General features: G+C 47.6%; 1 protein-coding gene across 1 annotated transcript in view; it reads right to left on the reverse strand.

The window, feature by feature from the left end:
* Positions 1 to 12,575, reverse strand: part of MTMR12 (myotubularin related protein 12) — a 56,244-nt gene extending 43,669 nt beyond the window's left edge. Inside the window, exon 1 of the mRNA XM_018570304.1 lies at positions 12,426 to 12,575. Within this exon, the coding sequence (XP_018425806.1) occupies positions 12,426 to 12,500 (75 nt within the window). The 5' untranslated portion in view covers positions 12,501 to 12,575. The remainder of the gene's footprint in view (positions 1 to 12,425) is intronic.
* Positions 12,576 to 22,653: the final 10,078 nt, after the last annotated feature.

Consider the following 22,653-nt stretch of genomic DNA (forward strand, 5'->3'; position numbering starts at 1 on the left):
ATTCAATGAGAGGATCAGAAGTCTGGAGATCACTCTGACTTCACTTGCTGAATGCTTGTTCCAGGTCAGTGAAAATCCAGACCAGAGACATCCAGGGAACTGGCATGCATAGAAGGAGGCCAGCAATGGCAGCCCATGTATTCCCCTCACTGCAGCTTTCTTTTATAACAACATATAGATAGCAGCATATTTATAAAGCATTGAATGTGACATTCACTAAACATTCACAGGTGGTCAGTCACTGTACGGTAGAACACACACATGCAGCAAATGTTTGGTGAATGTCCCATTCACTTCTTAATATGCAGTATATGGCCCTTGGGGTACCCATTTCACTTGTTTTAAAAGGCATTCTGGGTTTCCTCCAGAGACAACCCAGCAGTAGCGGCTTCCTTTGTGACTGTATTTTTCTATTCAAATGTCCTCAGCGAAGACTCATTTAGCTGTGTGTGCAATCTGAGCTCCAGCCACACATCTCTATAAACAAAAGGCTTATTTTTAGCATAGCTATGAATGTTAGCCGGGTAACTCTGTGAAGAGACACCCACAGCTTCGTCTGCTGTCGGTATATGGTAAATATGACCAAAAACAAAAAGACTAATTTAGCTGTGTGTGCAATCTGAGTATTAGCCGTGCAGATCTAAAAAAATATAACAAGTTTTCGACTTAGGTGTAGCAATGAAGGTTTACTGGATAATTCTGTAAAAGGCAACTTCAGCTCCACCTGCTGTCTGTATTCAGTAAGTATATATGACCAAAGAAGGCTAGTTTAGCTGTGTGTGTAATCTGAGCTTTAGCCTTATAGCTTTAGCATAGCAATGAATGTTAATTGGGTAATTATGTGAAAAGTCACCTACAGCTCCCTCTACTGGCTGGGAATAGGAAATACATGAAATGGCCGGTTTGGTCAGGTTCATTAAAAGACCCACCACTCAGTCCTGCAATGATGGATATAACCCTTTAAACTAGTTGGCTCTTCCGGCTGTCCGGAGCTCTTCTTTAACCAGCCGCCTGTCACCTCTACGCCGAGAACCAATTACATTCTACGGACAATAAACTGAAGGAAGGGAGTTAGTTGTGTTCACACGCTGGGAGCTGCCACGCTTGGGCTGTTCAACATTAGACCGCTGCCAAACATGACATGGGGAAGAAGCATCTCCTTCAGTCCTGTTCACACCTCCGGCTGAGCTGAGGTCACAGGTAACCCAGACACACCTCAGTAGTCATCTGAACAGCCACAGCCATGGGTATGTTTTAAGGGCCTGTTCACATGAGTTTCAGGTCCGGATCTGCAGACGCGGTGCTATGTGTTTTGCCGCGTTTTTGATGCGTTCCAGTTTAAAAAAAAATTATTATTATTTTTTTGCTGGAGTGGGGCTGTCAGTATGTTAACTGCAGTGCGTTTGACGCGTTTTGCGTTTCCGGACCGTACAAAATGTGACATGCAGTATTTTTCTGTTGTAGCCTGCGCACGTGACAACTGTAGCCCATAAAACACATAGGGATACATTGGGATGCATATTTAGTGCAGGAGCGTACGGATCAGGTCAGCACAGAAAACGGACGTCGTGTGAACAGGCCCTTAAAAATGCACAATTATGAAGTTTTCTAATATACTTAACTGCCCAAAATGTCCACAGTTTCCTCTATAAAAAAAAAAAAAAGACAGTAGTCTTGGCTTATGATAGAAAGCTAATTTCTTAAGATCTGAGATAAAATCAATTACAGGATAAGCTACACCAAGGGGTTCTTTTATAAAAAGCAATTGCGCTGCTAGATGGTGCTGGCGAGTACAGCAATTTCCTATACTCAGCAGCGCCATCTAGGGGCACTAGTGCTGTGAGAACTTTTCTAATCAACACCCCCCCCCCCCCCATTTAATTCGGCTTTAGCTGCCCCATAGATTTGTACTGGGAAGGAGGAAAAGTAAAGAACGGTCATCACGCAGCACTGGTAAGCAGGAAACAGGATGTGTATGTGATGGAGAAGTACGGCCGTCCCCAGGCACATGTGGCTACAAATAATATATGAGGACAAGGTTTTTAAACTATTGATACATGTTCAGATTATTTACATGAAACTATAGGGATGCACCCATATCGAGTATTTGGGCAAGTATACCTTCCCCGATACCGGAACCTCTGGCCAGAGGGGAACATGGAGCTGGCTTCCCGGGCTGCAAGTAATGACTCGCCGCCAGGCTTCCTGATTGGCCTGGGAGCCGGCTCCATGCTGGGAAGTCTGTGTTCTATCGAAAGCTCCAACTCATCGAAAGCTCCAACTACCTCACTGCCAGTGCTCAGAAAGAATGGAGCTCTGTACAGTTGCGGTGCGCATGTGCACATAGCGGTTTCAGAATACTCGTCGAGTTTGCCACCTGCTGAATATTGTTAAAATGCAGCTGTACAGAAGCTCTGTCAGTCTTTGTGTTTTGCAGTCTAACGCTGTCTGGTCAAAATCTCCAACTTGCAATTACCCGGCAGTGAGGTAGTTGGAGATTTCGACGAGTTGGAGCTTTCCATAGAACACCGGCTTTCAGGAAGCCGGGTCATTACTCACTGCCCGGCTTCCTGATTGGCCCAGGAAGCTGGCTTGATACCCATTGGCTGCTAAGCTGGTTTCCTGGCCATTCACAATCGAGCGGGCCAAACATGGAGCCAGCTTGCCGGGCAATGAGGAAGCAGGTGGCATGTCATTACCCGCTGCCCGGCTTCCTGATTGCCCAGGAAGCCAACGGAAGCACCAGTATCAGTACCTGCGAGTACCGAAAGAAAAATATTGGTACTCCCTTACTTTAAACCAATTCCACTAATCTAGAAGTTTCTAAAGTGCAACTGAAGCCAAGATTTATTTTTTGTTACTTTTGGATGGAGTGGAGAAGGATTAAAACATCTGTCAGGTTTTTACTGCTGGCTGTGTCCCGTTAGGGAGAGTCCCACTCTACTCCTCGGAATTTTCTGGCCTCCGGTTACTGGATTAGGTAAAGATATGAATACAAATATAAAAATATCAAACACATATTAATCAGAACCTCAGAGATTGGTCACAAAGACTAAGAAAGGAATGAGGAATCTGCGTATAACGTTCCCGCCCCCTCCCCCCATGCGATGATGGAGGCACATCAAAGGAGGACCTGCCCTCCTCCTCGGCCTCACCCGTCTGCAGCAACTTGGTAAACAGGTCCTGCCCGCATGAAGAACTTTCACAATGCATCCGAGCTCGTCCTGAATCCGCGGCCCCGATCAAGTGTCCTCACACAGACCATGAACAAGAGAAAGTGCCCGACCACGTCCTGGATTGGGGGCCAAGCTCACGTCTATGGCGGCAGGCAGAACCCCCCCCCAGGGTAAGGACTTTGGGGGTTACACTGATCTGGGAAGCTATAAAATATGTTCCAGCTCTAGTCACATCTGCCTCATGTAGTCCCGGTTCACACTTTGGCGTTGCATGAAGCCTGTGCTTTGGTGCGCGTTCACGCAATGCGTTACAAATCTGCCATTTCTTGTTAATGGCACCCTGAATGCGGCCGGTAAAAAACGAAGAACACTCACAGCTGAAAATGCTGCATGAGCCACTTTGTTGCGGCGGTCATGCTTGCTTTGATTGGGCTGAAGCGTGGCAACGGAGGTCAAATGTCCAAATGCGTCTTTAATTGACGTGTGTTCATCTTGCCAATTACAGGCAACATTTTGGGGGCCACTTGAGGTCCCTTCATCGGGCACAGCGTGACACACAGCAGTTGGGGAGATTCACCCTCTCGATTTGTCCTGGTGACCAATGTCAGTAAAAGAAAAATCCCACATTTTTGGTTGTCACCAGAACAGCAATAGATGGGAAATCTTCCAATGGGGACACTATATACACAAATGGAGGAAGGTTTTCAAGGCACCAATAGTATTATTCCAAAGTTTAAAAAAACATTACATTTTGTTGATGTTTTTTAACTTTGGAATAAAACTATTTAAATGTATCAATTGTGTGATGTGGTGCCTTAAGGGTTGGTTCACACCTAGGCGACACCTCGCCGTGCGGTTTCCCGCCACAATTCCGCGGTTAAAACAGACGTGCAATGTGTATCGCAAAAAAAAAAAAAGAAAGGTACGATTTAGGGCTGGAGCTAACGATTATTTTCAAAATCGATTAGTTAGCCGATTATTACGTTCGATTAATCGGATTTTTAAAAAAAGGCTCCAGTGATGGACTACTAGTTTGTATTGTGATAGTCCATCACGGGAGCAAGCTCTGCGCGGTGGAAGTAAAAAAAAGTGCGGTGTGCAATATAGTACATTATACAGCGGCGCAATGCAGAATACCAGCAGCTATAGAGGAATACAACAAATCGCAGCAATATATTATACGGCGCAATGCAGACTACCAGCAGCTATAGAGGAATACAACAAATCGCAGCAATAGTACATTATATACAGCGCAATGCAGACTACCAGCAGCTATAGAGGAATACATCAGATCCCAGCAATAATACATTATATACAGCGCAATGCAGACTACCAGCAGCTATAGAGGAATACATCAGATCCCAGCAATAATACATTATATACAGCGCAATGCAGACTACCAGCAGCTATAGAGGAATACAACAAATCGCAGCAATATATTATACATACAGTGTATAATGTATTGCTGGGATTTGTAGTCCTATATAGCTGGTGGTATTCTGTATTGCGCTGTACAATGATTATACGGTGCAATGCAGAATACCACCAGCTATAGAGGACTACAAATCCCACTACCCCAGCAATACAGCACCATGGGGGGGAGTGCAGGCTTACACATGCCTTCTCTTCCTTAATTGTGTCGGTCGTGGATGGGTGGGCAGCGGCGAGTCTGTGAGGCGGGGAGGAGAAGCGGCTTATCCGTATGGCGGGGAGGAGTTGAGCGGGGAGGAGAAGAAGCGAGCCGCACGCAGGATAATTGAAATTCAACTAATCGATGATGGAAAACGTTGACAACGTTTTCCATCATCGATTATAATCGACTTAGTCGATTAATTGCCGCAGCTCTAGTACGATTGCCGCGCGGATCTCACCCCATTGAAATCAAATGCTTGCATTGTGCACGACCGTGCGATCCCGGATGTCTGCACCGGGCCTAAATCCCTTCCATTTTTGTATACATGGGGTGTGGCACCATTGGACAGAGGTATCACCAATGCACTGTAACCTTGGGGACACTAGTTCTTAGTTGCCTTTTGACTTCTGTTGACGGACTGAAGAGCAAATAAGAGAAGTTCATTATTCGGGTTTCCCTAGGTCACTGCATGTTGTCTTTATTTGCCAAAAGCTGGAGCGATACGATGAGATTCTCCACAAACACTCCGATGCCTCCTTATAAATCCAACTCGGCTATTGTGAGAGCAGCCGGATAACATCTTGTGTAGTAGTCTGAGACTCTCTAGTTACATTGTAACCGGAATGACCTACAAGGATACGGATCACAGAACACAATTCTCCGGCAAGGTCAGAGTCATGCGGCTCTTATCGCTAAATGATAAGGAATATGCTATGCCAAGCACCGTGCAGGCTGAGCAATGTTAAAGCGGAAGTAAAAGGGAAAGAAAGAAATAGCCGATCTGCAGACTCTGCAAGTCTTTTCTGCCATAAAAATGTATATTTAAAAAGGAGAACTGTGAGGAGAGTGCTTTTCACTCACCTCATAGTTCTAGACGACCTGTGACAATGAGACTGTCACAGGTCGGCTCAGTAGATCGGGAGGTGAGCGAACATATACCGGCGTTCGCTCCCCTCTCGATCCTGTCACGGCTCTCTGCCGTGACAGGGGAGGGGCTGGATTCCCCCTTCCCCAGTCCGCCAGCTCTGACTGGCGGAACGGACGGGGGAGGGGCGGGTACAGCTGGATCTGCCTCTAGATAGGCAGAGCCAGCAGTCACTCATGCAGCTGGGTGGATCTCGACATCGATGTCGGGATCCGCTCCGGCTGCGGTATACTGAGCTTAGGGTAACAGGAGGACGCTAGTTTGTGTCCTCCCGTTACCCTAAGGAGAACTATGGGGAAAAGCCCTGACCCCATAGTCCTCCTTTAACATTCTGAATTTTTATTTCCTGTGTGCCGAGCCGCGTATGTGCAGCTCGGCACGCCGAGATAAAGTAACTTCTGTGCGCATGTGTGGGAGCTGTCCGTGGGGCTTGGCCATTCAAGCGGCCAAAGACTCGATTCCTGGGAGAGAACAGAGCTGAAGATGGAAGCGCTGCAGAGGGAGGAGCGCGGGGCTGGATGGGTTTGGCAGGTAGGTCTGCCGTAATGTGCTAATATGCTGTACATACAAGTACATTGGGGGTAAAAGCTCCCAGGGGCCCGTTTTTGTTACCAGCCTTTACTTCCCCTTTAAAGTGGAGGTTTTGATAACACACTCGGGCTCAATAAAAAATATCGTTTTGTGGATTTTCTTTTACTTACTATGATCACAGCTATTAAAGAATAAGCGCACTTTCACTTGTTTGGTTACATCCAGCACTGCAGTCCTCTGAATGCTGGCCATGCCTGCACGGTGGAGCCCCATAGACAGGGCCGTAATTAAACAGCCGGCCAGGAGCTTTATTGTATTAGCTGCGATCACCACCGCCCCCGCAGTCACTGCTGTTGCCAGTCACGAGATCCGCTGTGCCCGGTGTGGCTGGGACCGGCATGGCTGCTCTGTGACAGGAGATCGGTACACAATGTCTCTCCGATCTCCTCTCCGGTCCCCGAAGGCAGGAAGTGAAGGATATTACATCACTTCCGCATTCAGCTGTCATTCCCAGCTACAGAAGCCGGAGAGAAGCTGATGAAGCAGATCTCTGCTTCATCAGCTTCTTTGGGGGGTCGTAGGTGATATTAGGAGATTGGAGACCCCTGATGTCTCCATAAAGAGGACCCGTCATGTAAATTGGCTATCACATAGGAGGGATTCTTAGCCCCCTTTGTAATAGCAATAAAGTTAAGTGTAAAAAAAAAAATGTAAAAAAAAGCATAACATTTTAAAAAACACAATTTTTTTTAAAAAGTCTCCCGCCCCCCGACGATTGCGCCGCACATGTTACATATCACCGTGAACGTCGGAGTGTGAACAATAATTTTAGGACCATTAATTACTGATAACACTAAACTGATGAGCGGTAAAAGCGTTTAAAGCGTCACCTATGGCCAATTTTTGGTGTGGTAGTTTTTTGCGATTTTGCGGGCACACGCAATTTTAAGGCTTGACATGTTTGGTGTCTATTTACCCAACGTGACCCCGACTTTTATATTTTACCAAAAATATGGGTAAGAATAAATGTTTTTTAACAACTTAGGGGGGAAAAAAAAATTTTGACAATACTTTTTTTCATTATATAGTAAAAAATAACAACCCCCCGCCCCCCGCCACATGGTGATTATATACCACCAAAAGAAAGCTCTATGTGTCCCTAAAAAATGTTAACATAAGCCCTCATTCACACGAGTAACGGTTGGCCTGTACAGATCCGTTTTGGGACACTCCCGGAAAGGACAGGTGCTGCATGTGATTTGTACGCGGCCCGTCCTTCTCTATGGGAGTACGCCGCCCTACGCTCACCCAAACTGCACGTGGAGATGGAAGTAGACAAGTCTCATGGAAGTCTATAGGGATCATCTACATATTTATTAAACAGACCAAAGGGGAATAAGGGGGAGAACGTTGCCATGGTGAACAGACACTTTAATTGGTATCGCCTCTGCAGCACTTTTTTTTTATAGGCCTGTGTTCACTTTTTTGGGGACCCTCTTCCTGTGTCTCCTATGATCAGAGATGGTGGAAATGAGGCAGATTAGGAGATTTATCCCATCTTGAAACTCATGCACCTAAAACAAAACATATGGGACTTATTTCCATGGTACGGTGGTGGGAACGGATCCTATTGGATGTCATTTCGGAAGACGTTGTGCCTGCGTTGTGGAATGTATGGCAGTGAGCCGCTGAGAAGAAATCCTGGGACAGAAAAAAAAAATGAAATCCAACTTTATTTAGAAAGGATTCTTTTCTGTGCGTATGTTTCTATTTCCATTTCTAATGACTCTCCTGCCAGAACCTTCATGTGCTGGACCCTCTGTCAGGTTCCCAGATAGCAAGCAATTGAGCTGGAAGTTTGAAAATGACTTGCTAAAGTATGGCTAGACTTGCCGAGCCTCACAATTATGTTGCACAATTACAGCAAGTCTGCATTGCAAGTCTCCAGATCAACGTGCTTTGCAAAAGTGCCGTACACTCGCAGAGCTCTCGCTAAGACCTGCAGGACTCTTGCTGTGGACTTACCAAGAAAATGTGCTACAAATTCAAAAAGTGTCGCCTAGAACTTGTGCTGCGAGTGTTCTGCAAGTCTGCAACCTGCCAGGGAATGTGTGCAGCAAGTTAACAAGAATTACAATTTAACCCTGGCACAAGTTTGTGGCAAGTTATCCTTGCTATCTGGGTTGTCATTGCCATCCGGGTCTATGCTAGAAAGATTTCCTCTTATCTGTCCTAAACCCCATTGTCTATACGAGAAGCAGAAAGATGGATATCTCCCCGATGGGACACAAGGGGCAATATAAAAATGACTAAAAAAAAAGAAGAAGTTTGGTCTGGAATTTAACTTTAACCCTTTCATTGCCCTCCTTCCCAGGGCTCTTCCAGTCACATCAATTCAATTTCCTGGTAGGCAGAGGCAGGGATGTCTTCCTCAGATCTGACAGCTGACTTGAATAGGCCAACGCTGGCCATACACTGTTGGACTTTCGGACGATTCACAGGAATTGGCGCAAGTTCTTACAGTGGGTGGCCCTGCTGGCTCAGCAAAAGTTGATAATGGAATCGACGGAGCTGGGCCAAAAGATTGCAGCCAATCAGCAACAATGTCTGTTCATGTAGTCTGACAGTGGTAGGCACATGTCCTTTAATTAAAATTAAAAACAGCTTTTGTTGCAATATTGACATTCACTCCACAACTCTCCCCTGCAGTACTTCTCCACCACTGGGTGTCCTCAATCTTAATCCTCCCCCCGCCCCACTCTCTAACTGGACAGTGAAAGGAGAAGTAGCACAGGGATTAGATCCCCTCTCTGTCACTCTGCTTTCTCCTCCTATCATAATATGAACTGATTGGCTCCTTGTGCTGCTGCTGCTTCTTCTCACACTCCAGCCCTGCTGTACCGGGAACTGCAAGAAGCTGAAAAAAACACATTTAAAAAAAGGAGAAGTATGAGGCGAGTTATTTTCACTCATCCTCATAGTTCGAGCCGACCTGTGACAATGAAACTGTCACACATCGGCTCAATAGATCGGAAAGAGAGCGAACACATACCGTCGCTTGCTCACTTCTCGATCCTGTCCCTGCAGAGAGCCGTGACTGTCACGGGAGGACGCTAGTTTATGTCCTCCTGTGACATTTAGGAGAACTATGGTGAAAAACACTTACCCCTTAGTTCTCCTTTAATGATGTATTAAAAAGAGAACTATGGGGTGTTTTTCCCCATAGTTCTCTTTAGGGTCACGGAGGACATATACTAGCGTCCGCCTGTGACCCAAAGCTCAATATATAGCGAGCTACAGCTAGCGGTATACTGAGACCGCCGCAGCTGGGACGGATCCCAACATCACTGTCGAGATCCACCCAGCTGCGAGAGTGACAGCTGGCTCTGCTTATCTAGAGGCAGACCCAGCCGTACCCGCCCCCTCCCATTCCGCCAGTCAGCGCTGGAGGATCGGAGAGGGGAGGGGGGAATCACTGAGGGGAGTCGTGGGTGACAGTCACCGCTCTCTGCAGGGACATGATCGGGAAGTGAGCAAGCGACGGTATGTGTTCGCTCACTTCCCGATCTATTGAGCCGACCTGTGACAGTTTCATGAGGATGAGTGATTTTCACTCACCTCATAGTTCTCCTTTAATGATTACAAAGCTGCATTGGTCTGTGTCTTTTATATCGGCCTTGACATCAGTTTTAAGATCCCAGCGAAATTCCCACAGCAGCCAATCAGATCTCAGCTATTATTTTTCTGCACATGGTAAGAAATGAAATGATGCGTCTGATTGGTTTCTATGATGAGACATTTCTTAGAACTATACGGAAGGCTTTGGCTTGTTTTCCAGAACAATTTCTCCCGGTGTGCGGTTACCAAGCTGTTTCTACAACAAAAGCACCACAACCCCCGGCGATACGCAATAAACGCCGCCACTAACCTGTAATTACAGAAATTGCTGGTTTGTGCTTCAAGGAAATATCATGAAGCGGTGACAAAGTGTCTGATTACAGAGCGTCCGGGAACGCCGGAATCATAAGGAACACTCATAATGAGGTCATATAACAATAAAGAGAACGTGACTGAGTGACAGGATGCATCCATAGCGCGCACCACGGAACCACATCACTTCTTCTAATGTATTTATCTGTGATGCTGCAAGGACACTGCACGCATAGGAACCGCCTGGTGACTATAGACAAGACGCGCCCCCGTGATAAAAGCTGGTGTACCCGCATGTAGTCACACAGACAGACCCGAGGCATGCCATGGGCGCCCATTAAAATGCAACTTCATCCAAACATCTTATCACAGTTGAAGCACGTACACTGGAAATCATTTACCTGTCAGCCCAACCGAGACACAAATAGGGATGCAACTCATTTAGGGCTGCAACAACTAATCGACATAATCGATTATAATCGATTATTGAAAAAGTTGTCAACTTTTTCAATAATCGATTAATCGGCTTCTGATCAGTTGGCCCTGTTCACGGCTCCACACACGCTGCACGCCGCACCTCCTCCCCACCTCACGCTCGCCGCTGCCAGACCCGCCCGCATCCACGCTCTTCACGCCGCACCTCCTCCCCGCCTCACACTCACCGCCCGCCCACATCCACGATCGGCACAGGGACGCGGGGAGATGTAGTAAGGAGGAGCAGGTGTGGGTGGATGACAGCCGCCGATAGGTCCGATCTCAGAAGCAAGTTGCTGGAAGACTGCTCAGGTAAGCCTGCACTTCCCCACACATGGTGCTCTATAATGTATTGCTGGGATTTGTATTCCTCTATAGCTGAATATACATTGACCATCAGCTATAGAGGAATACATTATACACTGCTGGGTGCTCCTAATATAGCTGGTGATATTCTGCACTGAGCTGTATAGAGGACTACAAATCCCAGCAATAATACAATATACGCGCAATGCGGAATACCACCAGCTATAGAGGACTACAAATCCCAGCAATAATACATTATACAGCGCAATACCACCAGCTATAGAGGACTACAAAACCCAGCAATAGTACATTATACAGTGCAATGCAGAATACCGCCAGCTATAATGTACTATTGCTGGGATTTGTAGTCCTCTATAACCGGTGCCATTCTGCATTCATTGCTGTATAATTTTACACTTTCTTTTTCACTATATTGCACACCACTATTTTTTTTTTCTTTTCTTTTTTACTTCTACCGCTCCAAGCTTGCTCCTGTGATGGAGTGCAATCTCAATACAAACTAGTAGTCCATCACTGGAGCCATTTTTTAAAATGTATTGTATTGTTTATCCGATTAACCGATTAATCGAACTTAATAATCGGCTAACTAATCGATTTTGAAAATAATCGTTAGCTGCAGCTCTAAACTCATTTTCATAATCGATTAGTTGGCCGATTCATTTTTTCAATTAATCAATTCATTGGATTAAAAATAAATAAATTGTGCAGCGATGCAGAATACCTTCAGCTAGAGAGGACTACAAATCCCAGCAATGTATTATACAGCAATGCAGAATAATAGCATCAGCTGTAGACTACAAATCCCAGCAATACATTATACAGCAATGCGGAATACCATCAGCTATAGAGACTACAGATCCCAGCAATACATTACACAGCAATGCGGAATACCATCAGCTATAGAGGACTACAGATCCCAGCAATACATTATACAGCGATGCAGAATACCATCAGCTAGAGAGGACTACAAATCCCAGCATTGCGTTATAAAGCAATGCAGAATAATACCATCAGCTGTAGAAGACTACAAATCCCAGCAATGTATTATACAGCAATGCAGTAAAAGGGGAGATGTACGGGCCGGTGGAAAGCGCTGTAAACAGGCATTGCACGACTCATTCAGGAAGCCACTCGCTACCTGATTAGCAAGAAAGCCGTCACTATTTGACGAGAAAGCATGGAGCAGGCTTACTGGCCAATCATGGAAGCTGAGCGCTGTGTAATGACGCAGCGCCCGGCTTCCTCATTGGCCGGGAAGCCGGCTCCATGCTCTCTCGGCTCCATCGGCCAATCAGAAAAAAACAGTGCGATGACAAGGGCAGGCTGGCACAGTGTGAATGGAGCAGGCTGGCATGTGGGCACAGCGGCACTATGACACGGGAAGGAGGGCGATGCCGGCACTAGGTCAGGCCGCCCCCCGCTCACTCACCTCCGGAGTCAGGTAGGACACGAAGGACGGCTGCTTGGGGGACTTGGCCACCCCTCCGGCTCCGAGCCCCAGCATGTCCCCGCGCAGCGCTCAGCTCCCTGCCAGGCGCTCCCTCTACAGCGGATACATCAGCCACGCCCACTCCTGCTGTCACTGGTCTACAAGCAGAGGGGCGGGGACCACGAGCTCCCTGTCCCTTTGAGTGACGTCACCTAGGTAGCGGCGGATGATTGGATGGACACCCTGCCAATCTGCAGTAACTATTTGTGTCCCCCTCCACGGTCAGGATGTGACTACTGACTGGCTGAGCTCTTCCTGATTGCAGTGGGCGGGGCCGGGGAGTGTCACCGCACTGTAGTACCGTAGTATAGACACGGGGGCGGAGCTCACATGTACTATAGACATTGGGGGCGGAGCTCATAGAGCCAGGATCTGATTCTGAAGGCAAAGTTGTTAGATCAGGAAAAACATTGGGGGGAATTTATGAAAACTGGAGAATACAGAATCCGGAGCAGTTGCCCATGGCAACCAATCAGCTTCTGTTCAGTTAAGCTTTGAAAATGAAAAAGGGAGAAGCTGATTGGTTGCCATGCACAGCTGCTCCAGATTTTGATAAATTCCCCTCAATGTGAATAGAAAGAAATATAACCAGAACACGTGGTGCTCTATTGTAATTCCTGACATATTATTTCTTTATATAGACAAAACTTCTGTTTTAAATTGTGTGCAGAATGGTGAAGGTTCTTTTATTCATATCAGCGTCCTATTTGGGGAGAATTATTTTTACTTCCTGTCCTGTAGACACCACAGGAAGTAAAAGGGAATATTTCCAAAGTACTGCAAATTCTTTTTTGCTGAACTCTAAGATAAGCCAATATCATCTACATGAGTGGTGTGTATATATCCCAGATCTGTGCAGTAATACAGAGTGCACACTTGGAGCTTCCTGTAATAAAGATCTGGTCTGGACTCCGCCCAGGTGGGATCATAGTGAAATGATCCCACTCACATGCACTAATATTATTGTTGAAAGTCAATACACGTTATAAGGTGGCCATACACTCTACAACCATCGCAAGACCTTAGTCTTGCGATGGTTGTAAAGTGATTAAAAAAACGTACAATCTGCCTATCTTGGACAGGCAGATCGCACTCTCGATCATCGCAAGCCCGCCCCCCTGAAGGGCGGGCTTCCGATGACCGCAATGCTGAACGGGCAGTGTGCGCGTGCGCACACCGGCCCGTTCAGCATTTGTCTTCCGAGCACCGTTCAAACCAGCCGAGAATCGTACGATTCCCGGCTGGTTTTCGAACATGCTGGTTCGACAGAAGACGTGCGACCGTACAGTAGAAAAGGGCGCACGTCTCCGTTCACACTGCTCGATTATCGTACGAAAAACCGATCGCATACGATTATCGTATGATAATCGTGCAGTGTATGGGCACCTTTAGACTAGACACAGGGATTTTCTGATTGGAACACACCTAATGCTTGATTGGCTCATACTAACTGACAAAGGCAAATATGTACGTTTTGAATGATATAAATATATTTAGAAGAGAAGTTTGAATGTGGAGATATGTAGGAATATCGGCCCATGGTTACCATTTCTAGAAATATCTTATCCTCTTTATCCAATAGGTTGAGTGATTAGGACCACTACATTGGATGGATTGAGGCCATGCCTTCTATAGAAACATCCCAGCAGGGTAGGCTGAGCTTTCGCAAAGTTTCCCAGGCACTCCTCCCCTTGATGCCCCGGGGGCCCAGGCACAACGAGGGACGGAGTGTGGTGGTCGGCTGTTTTCTAGCCACCTAATCATCTCGGTCCTCCTCACATTTGTTTTTATCTCAGGCACTGCTTATTACTATTAAACACCGGTTCCCTGAAGAAGCTAAATTTGCGAAACACGTTGGGACTATCGGGACAATCATGTTAGTTATAACATAACATAACCATAATATCCAGGGATACCAGTATCCCTAAGAATGAGATGATGCGTGGACCTATATGGGTTGGACTTGATGGACATATGTCTTTATTCAACCCCAAATACTATGTAACTATGTAACTATGAAGTACTGATGGGGTGGTCATAATAATCTGGCCACTCAGTGTATTTGGACTATGTATTTTTGAACATTAGGGACTATCAGGACAATCATGTCAGTTATATAGTTGGACTATGTATTTCTGAATATTATGGATTTTATTGTGTATACATATATATAGAAGCAATTGGCCTGAGACTGTACTTACTGGGCATATGTAAACTTGTATTTATTGGACGCAGTGTTTATTGTACTAACGAGATCCAATTTTATCTTATTTATCCAATTTTTTTGTTTAATACATTTTGATATACCTTTTACATAAGCATTGGTTGTATATCTCTCTCTACAAAACCCTTTTTCCTGAAGGCAGCCGTGCCGTACACATATGCTCCAGCTTGGCACAGCCGGGGCAGGGAGAACGGTCCGCCGAAGCAGACAGAATCCCCGCTAGTTTGTATGAAATAGTTTTTTTCTAAAAAACAGTGTGCGGTTCCCCTCCCAATTCATACCACACCCTTTAGCCCTGATAGGAATGTTAGGGAGGACCCCTATGTAAAAAAAAAAAAGCATGGGGTTCCCCCCAAAAGTCATACCACACCCTTTAGGTCTGGTAGGGATGTTAAGAGGGACCTCAACACCAAAAAACGGAGGCAAAAAACCAGTGGGGTACCCCCTTAAATCCAGAACTGGACCCTTAATCTGAGCAGTGGCCAGCCTGGCAGGGCAGGAAGGGGGGGACACAAGCGAGTGCCCCCCCCCCTCTCCCACCCTGCACCTTTTCCCACAACCCTGGCCGGGTAGTTGTGGGGATCTGCGGGCAGGGGGGCGCATCTTCATCGGGGTACTCCTTTTTACAAAGGGGGCACCCAGATGGTGCCCCGCCTTGTGAATGAGTAAGGGGTAGTTGTACCCCTTCTTATTCACCAAAGAGTTAAGTGAGCAGGGCTGCAAGCCTGGCCAGTGTCCATTCAGATTCCTCTCTCTTCCTGGATGCTTGGGGAAGAGGTGCAACTGCAGCCAATCAGTGTCCTTCCTTTGCCCCTCTCCCTGTGCTCTGCCAGTCCTTTGCAGGGAGGGAGCACAAGGCTGCAGCCAAGTGGGAATGTTCTGCTGCACAGCTTAATGGCTCATTCACACTGGAATCGTCCGGCACGTACAGCTCCATGCTGCGGGCACGGCCGTATCGAGCAGCTCCCGGGAAGGAAAGGTGCTGCGTGTGATTAGTACACAGCCACCGTCCTTCTCTATGGTGCGTGTTTCCTGGCTCTGACGCAGACAGGATCCACCCTGTCAGTGTACGAGTACACTCACCCTCACCCGCACCGACGTGCAGGGCGGGTGAGCGTAGGGGGGGCATAGGGCCGCGTACTCCCATAGAGAAGGACGGGGGCTGCTACTAATCACACGCAGCACCTGTCCTTCCCGGGAGCTGCTTTATACGGCCGTGCACGCAGCACGGAGCTGTACGTGCCGGACGATTCCTGTGTGAATGAGCCCTAAAGGGCCAACAGCCAGGCAGCTGGGCTACACATATGTTGACTTTAGAAAGAAACCCTAGACAAGGCAAGTCAGTGAACTTCAGACATGCTAAAATCAGAACACGGATATATCGTAGCGTCCTGTGGTTGGATTAATAATATCAGAGCAGGTGTAGAGGAAGTTTGGCGAAGGTTACAATGAAACAAGAAGTGATCTTTGTACTGAAAACGAGAAGTTCTAATTCTGATACCCAAATCAAAAGTCGGCACGTAACTGTTTTAGGCATCATTTTATTCCCCACCGGAAAGTTAGATACTTACCTTCTTCTTTTATGGGCTGTTACTGATGTAGCGCCCATCACCTTTTGTGATGTGACTTCCATGCATTTAGTGATAGCCAGGGCTGTAGACAGCCTGGCTGGATTTGTAGTGGTGATTACATGATTAATCCCAGGTGTCTAACCTTGCCTGTACCCCCCTGGGCAGAGTGAGACTCTGTCATATTGGGGGACAGCCAATAGGAGACACTGTAATATGTGTCCAGTACAGCAGCCAACCACTGGGCTTGTTTCAGCCAGTGGTGCCTGCTGGGATAGTGTACATATATGGGTGGGAGCTGCGATGTGCTCTCTCTCTCGCCTGGACCAGCCATGGATAAGGGCTGGGTCCTGTTCAGCCTGCCCCCCCAGGCTAGGCCGAGGCCTGGGGGTGGGCATTGGCTGAGTTGCTGAAGGAGAGGTTTCCTTGGAGGCTTCCAACCTGGAGAATGCCTGAAAGATGGAAGAACCAGAACTAGTGCGGGCTCTTGAAGTGCCTGGGATTTATATGGACTTCAGAGCGGGGTCGGTGTTCTTTCATGGATTGTGGATGTGTATTCCCTTGAAGATAAGATCCGGTGAGTCTGGAGCTAAGAAGGCCTGTGCACCTAGTCCCTATACCCTCTCTCCTACTGCATATGTTCAATAAACTGTTCAATTAGCATCATAATACGGAAGTGGACATCAATTTATGGGCGGTTAGTGCTAATGGGTGCGGCTGGAAATCAACCCCTAGACTGACTAGATTAGGACCGGGCAAACCGCGGCTCCCTGCGGGGAGTTATCGCTACACTGATTTCATTTTTTTCAGTGTAGCGGCAGGATCCCTCTGAAGTTTGAAGTGAAAACAACAATTCTCTCCACATTATTTATATTGCAAACTTCATCATTTCAGACTCTTACCGGTAGTTCTCTTTATAAGGCCTCATTCACACGGGAATCGGCCGGCACGTACAGCTCCATGCTGGGTGCACGGCCGTATGGGGGAGCTCCCGGGAAGGGCAGGTGCTGCGTGTGATTAGTACGCAGCCCCTGTTCTTCTATATGGGAGTATGCGGCCATATGTCGCCCTACGTTCACCTCAAGTGCAGGTCCGTGCGGGTGGCTCGGCTCGGACGCAGACAGGATCCACCCTGGGTACACTCACCCGCACCCGTATGGACGTGCAGAGCGGGTGAGCGTAGGGCGCCGTACAGCCGCGTACTCCCATGGAGAAGGACAGGGGCTGCGTACTAATCACACACAGCACCTGTCCTTCCCGGGAGCTGCCCGATACGGCCGTGCACGCAGCACGGATGTGTACGTGCCGACCGAATGAGGCCTAAAGGTCTGCGTTCGCCCTAATATTTGTGAACAGACTACTCAGTGGAAAGTTGTTCCTGCTCTAATCACACAATCAGTCTCGGAGTTGCAGAAATAGCAAGCCTGCATCTCGGCATTCCTCTGGATGTGCTGTACCTCTGCTGGGTATCTCACAAAGAGGAAACGCTCTGCAGAAAACCTGAGGACATTGCTGGGAATGCCTGAAATTGTATCTCCAAACGCTCTGCAGACTTCTGAGAAAACAAGTGAACCGAGCAGGACATGAGATGTGGGAAGGGAAGAGTTTACACTCCTACAGTTGCTAGAAGTAACATTAATTACATCTTTTGCCAGTTTTAGAAAATTACAGGAGCAGAAGAATAAAATAGGAAGTCGATTTTTTTGAACACATGAAAAGGAACCTGTTAGGAAAACAAATTGTCCAAAAAGGTCTACATGCAAAGAAGATAGGGTTGCCACCTTTTCTTCAAGCCAAACTCGAACACTGTAGCACCTCGCGGCAATTTTTATGACACTTCAAAAGGCGTGTACCCGGGCACAGGATTCCAAAACCGGACTGTCCGGGTCGCAACTCTAAGGCCCCGTTCCCACTGCGCGATATGCAAATTGCGCGTTTGTCGCGCGATTTGCATATTGCGCGACATCGCGAGATTTGCCGCGCTATGTCGCGTTCAAGCTTGCATTGAGCAAGCTTGAATCGCGGCTAAATCCGCTCAAAAAAGGGTCCTGCTGTAGCGACACACGACCCGTTACAGCAGGACCCTTTGCCCCATTGGATTGCATTGGAGCGCGATATCGCGCGGTAATTTGCTGCGATATCGCGGGAATTACCGCGCGATAAATCGCTCAATGTGAACGGGGTCTAAAAGAAGAGTCAACACAACTCATCAACATTGATGCCCCCATGTTGGAGACCAATTATAAATAATATTCAGAAGGTATAATGTCCCCACTAAATTACACAATTCAATACTCATTATGATCCTAACTGCTGGCGATTATGTGGATCTCAGGGCAGTGGTGTATTTTGGTTGGCACTCCCCCTCAATCTAAATTTGCCCCACCCCAACCAGTTTAGGACATTTTGCGCAACCTGTCAGTCACTGGATAAAGCGCACATGGGGTCTAAGGAGAGCTGTGCATGGTCTCAGGTGGGCTGTATGGGGTCTCAGGAGAGCTGTGCATGGTCTCAGGAGGGCTGTATGGGGTCTCAGGAGTGCTGTGCAGGGTTTATGGTGGGCTGTGCAGGGTCTCAGGAGGACTGTGCATAGTCCCTTTCCCTGCATACATGTGCTGCTCCTCTTACCTGCAGCTCAAAGTGCCATCAGTACCAACAGCATACGTTGCAGTTCCCAGCCTGCTTCTGGGACATCCCACCATGAGATCGCGTGCTATGCCCAACCCTGAGCCACCTTCTCCTTCTCCTCCACCTCCTCTACAAAGCCAGCTGGACCGCATCTCACTGGGCCTTCCCCTCCACCGAGCAGCTCCCTAATTAGCCGATGCTGCCTTATTCTGTGCCTCCCAGCCTCGGCCCACTGGGCAAGTGCTCAGTATGCCCAAAGGCAAGTACGGCCCTGTCCGCCTCGTTGGTTTGAGGTGGCGTTTTCTGCCGCCCCCTGGAAAGTGCCGCCCTAGGCAAATGCCTATTTTGCCTTGCGGTAGATACACCCCTGTCTCCGGGTACTTTCAACCACATATGGCGGGATTGCCGTTTGATCAAACCCTTTTGGACTTCGGTCACTTCTATTATTCACAAAGTATGGGGCATAAGACAGGGGCATCTTGAGGCCGGGTGTATTCCGGTCTCCAGACTGGGTGACACCTAGTCAGTCATTTTGGCGTCACCCCTGCAATGGTATCATCCGAGTGCGGGCCACAGCCACGCACTCCCCTTGTGACACCACTGGCATATGGCTACCCTATAGGTGCCCATACACTGTACGATTATCGTACGAGAATCGCGGGAAATCCTGCGATCGTACAGTGTATAGAAGGCGTGCGACCGTTTCTACTGTACGATCGCACGTCTTCCGTCAAACAAGCAGGCTTGAAAACCCACCGATAATCGTACGATTCTCAGCGGGTTAGTGGCCTGCTTGTTCGGCAACTGCTGAACGGGCCGGTGTGCGCACACTGCCCGTTTGCAGTGATCGGAAGCCCGCCCCTCATTGCGGTCATCAGAATCCCGCTCCTCAGTGGGGCGGGCTCTCGATGATCGCAAGTACGATCTGCCCGTCCAAGATGGGCAGATCGTACAAGCTTTTAATAAGCTTACGACCATCGCAAGACAAAAGTCTTGCGATGGTTGTAAGGTGTATGGGCACCTTTAGACCCATGGATTTGCCTATTTCCTTTACTCACCTAGTAAATATAGTAAATCTTTGGTTTCCTTTCTGCTTAACACTGCTAAGTCACTAATACCCAGATATTGGAGGACAGCTCGAATACCCTCGATATCCAACTGGTTTATAAAACTAGACTCTACTGGACTTCTAGATTTGTTTTATTCTAGTCGGGATGATTACGCCTCTTTCTATAAAATCTGGACAAGCTGGTTGAACTTTAAAGGAGAACTATGAGGTGAGTGATTTTCACTCAACCTCATAGTTCGAGCCGACGTGTGACAATGAGACTGTCACACATCGGCTCAATAGATCGGAAAGTGAGCGAAAACATACCATCGCTTGCTCACTTCTCGAACATGTTCCTGCAGAGAGCCGTGACTGTCACTCATGGCTCCCTACAGGGATTCCCCCCCCCCCAGATTCTGGATTTAGCTCTCTCCAGAGGCACCATGTTTGTCAGGAAGGCGCAGACAACATCTCTCCCCAGCAGCAGAGGCAGGACGTCCTTCGGATGGAATATGTGGACTTCTGCGGCCCGACAAATGCAGGTCCAGACCATTTGGGGGACTGGGACCTAATTAGACTACCTTTGGTGGGGAAGAAATGTCATGCAACCCACTGTGACCTGGGCTTATGGAGGGGGCTGGCGGCCAGCCTCCTTCCCAGCGACTACGGACCTAGGATTTTGGAGACCCCCCTTGTTTGGTTGAGCCAGGTGTCCGGGGCCAATGGACGGCTGTTGCGGTGGAGCCTGGCCCTACAGACGTTCAATTTCACGGTCCAATGCTGGCCTGGGAGACACAATGCTGATGGACTATCCCGCCAAAACAGAACTGGAAGGGTGACTAACAGCATGGACATCCCCAAGTGGACCCGTACAGGGTATCACCGGGTCTGCCATCTTTTAACTTGGGGGAGCTATGTGACGACATGGTGATCAGTTTATAAGTTAAATGTGTATTGGTGTTGGGTTATGTTTGAGTGCGTTATGCTGTGTGACCTGGTTATGGAAAGACTATCAGCACCATCCCTCGTTATCTCCCTTTGTACTCTGAAGGAGCTCAGAACAATGACATTCTGGGCAGGCTCCTGCTATGGCTGTCTGGAGTTTGTTAGCAGGTGGACACCTGTGGTGTTGAGCAGACCGATGGTCTGGGAGGGGAGGGTGGATGTGATGGTATTATATTCTGATTTCATCACTTGCTGTATAAAAGTTTGTGCAGTTGCTCAATAAAGCAGAGTTTGTTTACCCTACACTCGAGCCTTGGCTAGTGACTGGGGAAACTGGGAGCTACAGATCAGCGGGTTCCAATATCTCCTCAGCAAGGAAGAAGACAGCGGCAGACATACTCATCCTGAGTACGGGGGTCCGTCACAGCGGGTACGGCTGGCTCTGCCTCTAGATATGCAGAGCCTGCTGTCAATCACGCAGCTGCGGCGGTCTCAGTATACCGCTAGCTGTAGCTCGCTATATACTGAGCTTAGGGTGACGGGAGGACGCTAGTTTGTGTCCTCCCGTGACCCTTAGGAGAACTATGGGGAAAAACACTGACCCCATAGTTCTCCTTTAAGGCCTCAGATTCATACTGTGTTAATTTATCGATCCGATGAATTTTCATTTACTTTTAAATTGTATCATAATATGCGATACATCTTATAGTTCTCACTTATTTAATGGGTAACATCCGTGTACTTTAAGATTGGAATAAGTCCAAATACCATAACCAGAGTTTGTCTTTGTCATTTGTCATTCCCCTGTCTAATTGTCTTCCTTCCTGTCTTTGTTCCAATTCTTAATATTTTTCTTATATTATTGGACATATACAGAGTATTTCCCCAAAAGTCTTGGGGATCATCAAGATGTTTTCTGGCATAACGGAGACGAGCTTTTATGTTGTTTTTGCTCAGCAGCGGTCTTGGAACTCTGCCATGCAGGCCATTTTTGCCCAGTCTCTTTTTTATGGTGGAGTCATGAACACTGTCCTGAACTGAGGCAAGTGAGGCCTGCAGTTCTTTGGATGTTGTTTTGAGGTCTTTTGTGACCTCTTGGATGAGTCGTCGCTGCGCTCTTGGGGTAATTTTGGCTGGCCGCCCACTCCTGGGAAGGGTCACCACTGTTCCATGTTTTCGCCATTTGTGGCTCTCACTGTAGTTCGCTGGAGTCCCAAAGCTTTAGAAATGGCTTTATAACCTTTTCCAGACTGATAGATCTCAATTACTTTCTTTCTCATTTGTTCCTGGATGTCTTTGGATCTCGGCATGATGTGTAGCTTTTGAGGATCTTTTGGTCTACTTCACTTTGTCAGTCAAGCCTAAAGGTGCCCATACACCTTACGATTATCGGACGAAACTTTTCGTCCGATGATCGAACCGTCGCACGATTTTCGTACGATGGCCCCATCCTGCCCCGATTATCGAAAGGTTCAATCAGCGGTAGTTAAAAAAAAACACCTGGACGACTTGCGGACGACACTGCAATTATTTTCGTGCGCAGTGTTAATCGTACGACTTTTGACGGACGGAAACGCCACCAACCATGCGAACATCGTACGATCGACCAAAGTTTTCAAACATGCTTGACCGTCAAAAGTCGTACAATTGTACAGTACTATCGGTCGGGCACTCTATTCACACGTTACGATTGTCGTACGAAAAGTCGATCGCATATGATTATCGTACGATAATCGTAAGGTGTATGGGCACCTT

This window comes from Nanorana parkeri, unplaced genomic scaffold (assembly GCF_000935625.1).
Source record: "Nanorana parkeri isolate BGI_ZX_2015 unplaced genomic scaffold, ASM93562v1 scaffold38, whole genome shotgun sequence".
NCBI classification, from domain to species: Eukaryota; Metazoa; Chordata; class Amphibia; order Anura; family Dicroglossidae; genus Nanorana; species Nanorana parkeri.